Raw genomic sequence first — 4,304 nt, 5'->3', positions numbered from 1 at the left:
GGGGTCAGGGCTGGGGGGGGTCGGGTGGGCGTCCACAGGTCAAACCTTAGGGGTCACAGGGTCAGACTAAATGAACTCCAGGCTTTGAATTGTTACCATGACAACGACACATAAGTCCTACAACTCTCCTCGTCTGTTCTAGAACGTCCTGAGTAAAATGGATGACTCTGGAGCTGACCTCTGACCTGACCTCTGACCTGCTGGTGTAAGAACCGTGGTTAAATGACCACGGCCAGGAAATGTCAACATTTCACTGACGGCCAACGGATGTGGCAAAACAGAAGTGTTTTCAACCACAACCACAACGATGATGACAACAACAACGACAACGACAACGACGACAACAACGACGATAACAACCACAACGATGACAACAACAACGACAACAAGGACAGGGACAGCAGGATTGCTGGTGCTCGGCCCCACCCGTATGTAGTTGGCGTTGATGTAGGAGCTCAGCCGGTCGGTGCAGCTCTTTGACTTCAGGACGACTCTGGAGTGTAGATCTAGAACACACAGAAAGGTGACAAGGAGACGGATGAGGGTTGGTCTGAGAGACTGAAGTCCAGGGAACATTCCTCAACTGTGATTGGACAAAAGGAAGGAAGGAAGGAACAGCACCACACCCTCTATTCACCGTCCTATTGACAATCCACCGCCGTCTCCAAAACACAAGTGCTCAAGTGTGTGTGTGTGTGTGTGTGTGTGTGTGTGTGTGTTATATAATGGCTTTATCAGGTTCAGTGATTGGACAGGAGTGTGAGAACAAACGGTTCCCTTATTGTTTCAGTCTGTGTGTGTGTGTGTGTGTGTGGGTGTGTGTTATATAATGGTTTTATCAGGTTCAGTGATTGGCCAGGAGTGTGAGAACAAACGGTGCCCTTATTGTTTCAGTCTGTGTGTGTGTGTGTGTGTGTTATATAATGGCTTTATCAGGTTCAGTGAGTGGACAGGAGTGTGAGAACAAACGGTGCCCTTATTGTTTCAGTCTGTGTGTGTGTGTGTGTGTGTGACCTTTGACATTAACTCCTCCCACTCCCAGTCCTCAACAGGAAGTGAGGATGAAGACATGCTGGTACTTTAGTCCCAGTCAATCGGTACCACCAGAACCAGAACCCAGACACATGGACAACAGGGACTCACTGGGAAGAATGGTCTTGTATCGGTTCTTGGTTCCGTGGTTTGGAACGTCCAGGTCTTTGGGATCAGTGAAATTCATGGGAATCTCCTGAAAAGACAACAAACCAGAAAACCCTTTTTAACCTTTGACCTTTGACCTCTGTGGAACCTGACTTTCTGTGCTAGCATACTCACAGTGAACTGTGCGTGCAGCGCGTGCGTGTTGTTGACCACGCCCCTCAGCTGTGGTCTGGTCAGAGGCCGCCCTGCAGATGTCAGGTATTCCCTTGTGGCTGACCCTCGGGGGGTCGAGATGGGGGGGTCCAGAGGGTCCAGGGAGCCCAGGGCCGACATGTCCAAGACCAGAGAGACGTTTGAGCCGCGTCTGAGGACAGAACTCAGGTTAGCCTGCGCTATCCAGTTAGCCTTGAGGTCATGTTCTTCTCACACTGCCACCTACTGGCCTTTCCTTTGTCTGCGTTTCAGAAACACCTATCAAAGCTGTGGCTGTGCAACACGTGGTGGACAGTTAGAGTTAGGGTTAGGGTCAAAGGTCATCTTCTTCTTGACAACGCTAGAAGACCTGCTGCAAATCAGTTCTCACAATGATCTTCCAAAAGTAGCCACTAGAGGGGGTGCAGTCGGCACAGAAATGGCAGCCTACCAAGGCAACATGGGCTTTTTGAATGTGGGTTGTACTGGACTATAGACCACCCTGGTCCAGGTCTGTGGGTCTGGTCCACATGGAGCTTCAGAGTGAGCGAAATATAGCAAATAACTGGGAATATAAGTAAATATAGGAAATATATACTGTAGCTGTATACTACTATATTCACCCAGTAGTACACACTACTACAATTACTGCTAAAATATTCAACATTGGAAGATTTTTCTGTAGTGTTTGTCACATCTACCTAATGAAGTGACCACACAGGTCAAAGGTCAGGGCTACACACCGTACGTCCCACCAAACTGATCCAATCTTAACATCATCACTACCGAATGCAGTCAAGAAATAATGGGGTGTTAACCCCGTGTGACCCCTGCCCCCCCCACAGTCACATGACCATACCTCTCCTGCAGTCCTGCAGCAGCTTTCATCCTGAAGGGGGAGGGGCAGGGTTTTAACTCCTGACTGGCACTGAGCGGGGCAACAGCAGCGAGGGCGGTGTCGTGGTCTCCGGCGTTCACACCAGTGGCGGGGGCGGAGCTACAGGGAGAGGAACCGCCACGGTCAGGTGGTTTTGTTTCGCGATCTGAAACTTTTCACTTTCACGAGACTGTAGCTACAATCACCTGGGTACGATGGGCGGAGCCAGGCCACCACAGGCCATGATTGGCTGGGAGTGGAGGGTGGGCGTGGCCACGGTTGGCGGGAGCTCAGCTCGGACCATGCTGCCTGGACAGACGACCTGGAGGACAAGGTGAAAAGACAAGGTCCTGGAACTGTGATGTGAAAACCACTGCTCCACCGGCCGTCAGTCGGCCCACAGCCACGTACCCTGGTGCCCCGTGGGCTGGGGGCAGACTTTGGAGGGAGGGTGAGGGTCAGGTGGAGATCACGGGGCGGGGCCTTTAACTGCCCGTCGGAAATGTGAGCCTTCTCCTTGAGCCGATACAAAACCTGAAAAATAAAATCAAATTCAAAATTCTTCATCTTCATCAACTTAAAATGATTCAATTTAATTATATTTTATAACAAAATCATTTTTCCAAACCATATTCACCAGTTTCATCCAAAACAGTTACAGTAAAAAGTCATGAAAATTCACTGGTTCCAGATGTTTCTGAGCAAGAAAATGTTTTTCACCTAAGGTCAAAGGTCAACGTGTGTGTGTGTGTGTGTGAGTGTGTGTGTGTGTGTGAGTGTGTGTGTGTGTGTGAGTGTGTGTGTGTGTGTGAGTGTGTGTGTGTGTGTGAGTGTGTGTGTGTGTGTGAGTGTGTGTGTGTGTGTGAGTGTGTGTGTGTGTGTGAGTGTGTGTGTGTGTGTGAGTGTGTGTGTGTGTGTGAGTGTGTGTGTGTGTGTGAGTGTGTGTGTGTGTGTGAGTGTGTGTGTGTGTGTGAGTGTGTGTGTGTGTGTGAGTGTGTGTGTGTGTGTGAGTGTGTGTGTGTGTGTGAGTGTGTGTGTGTGTGTGAGTGTGTGTGTGTGTGTGAGTGTGTGTGTGTGTGTGAGTGTGTGTGTGTGTGTGAGTGTGTGTGTGTGTGTGAGTGTGTGTGTGTGTGTGAGTGTGTGTGTGTGTGTGAGTGTGTGTGTGTGTGTGAGTGTGTGTGTGTGTGTGAGTGTGTGTGTGTGTGTGAGTGTGTGTGTGTGTGTGAGTGTGTGTGTGTGTGTGAGTGTGTGTGTGTGTGTGAGTGTGTGTGTGTGTGTGAGTGTGTGTGTGTGTGTGAGTGTGTGTGTGTGTGTGAGTGTGTGTGTGTGTGTGAGTGTGTGTGTGTGTGTGTTACCATCAAGCAGGTGACAACGATGACAAAGACAGTGAAGAAGAACAGCAGGGTATAAAGGCCTTCTCTGCTCCACACCTGGTCATTTGGCTCCCCCTGGAGGACGTTTTTCTGTACAGACAGTGTTGGGTCACGTGTTCACACCTGCCTGTGTTGATTGGTTATCAATCACTTCAAGAGTCGTCTGCTTCAACACACACACACCTCAGTGGAAACCTCTGTGATGCCAAAGTGTCCCAGGTGGTGGTGAAGGACCCTGACGTCCAGTGACTGGATGACCTCATCAGCAGGGCGGGGCGCCGCCACGCCCAGCCTATCAGAGGACACGAAGAGCTCGACGCTGTTCTTCTCCTCCTGAGAGACACGGTCGACCAAAGGTTAATGAAGGACAGAGAGGTGTGTGTGTGTGTGTGTGTGTGTGTCTCACGTTCAGTCGGTTGATGTGGACACGTCCTGCTGGGATGCCCAGCGCTGCAGCGACACCATCTCGAAACCAACGAAGAAGACTGACGTTGAGTCTCCGCACATCCACAGCCAGGTACTGAGAAAGACACACGACAGCTGCTCTACTGCGCCACCATGTGGTCATTTTGTAAACAAAGAAACTGAGGGTTTCTTCACAGAGTCTGTTACCATGGTAACTGAGCCAGAGTTTCAGTTCCCGCTCTTTCTGAAACGGACAACTCAGAGTTGACTTATTTCACCCGCTTTCTGGAATAACTCCTGAATACCCCCCCCCCCCA

General features: G+C 50.3%; 1 protein-coding gene across 3 annotated transcripts in view; it reads right to left on the bottom strand.

Moving 5' to 3' along the window:
• Positions 1–4,304, bottom strand: part of LOC103383103 (protein tyrosine phosphatase receptor type R) — an 11,696-nt gene that overhangs the window by 3,392 nt on the left and 4,000 nt on the right. For all 3 annotated transcript variants that reach the window (XM_025057526.1, XM_025057527.1, XM_017034203.2), the window contains 9 exons: positions 3,989–4,102; positions 3,766–3,915; positions 3,565–3,672; positions 2,621–2,743; positions 2,416–2,531; positions 2,192–2,329; positions 1,315–1,504; positions 1,144–1,228; positions 427–506 (listed from right to left, as the gene is read on the bottom strand). In XM_025057526.1, the coding sequence (XP_024913294.1) occupies positions 427–506; positions 1,144–1,228; positions 1,315–1,504; positions 2,192–2,329; positions 2,416–2,531; positions 2,621–2,743; positions 3,565–3,672; positions 3,766–3,915; positions 3,989–4,102 (1,104 nt within the window). The remainder of the gene's footprint in view (positions 1–426; positions 507–1,143; positions 1,229–1,314; positions 1,505–2,191; positions 2,330–2,415; positions 2,532–2,620; positions 2,744–3,564; positions 3,673–3,765; positions 3,916–3,988; positions 4,103–4,304) is intronic.

This window comes from Cynoglossus semilaevis, chromosome 8 (genome assembly GCF_000523025.1).
Source record: "Cynoglossus semilaevis isolate Cse_v1.0 chromosome 8, Cse_v1.0, whole genome shotgun sequence".
NCBI classification, from domain to species: Eukaryota; Metazoa; Chordata; class Actinopteri; order Pleuronectiformes; family Cynoglossidae; genus Cynoglossus; species Cynoglossus semilaevis.
Note: the sequence above shows the minus strand (reverse complement) of the source record. Positions and strands in the feature narration are given on the sequence as shown.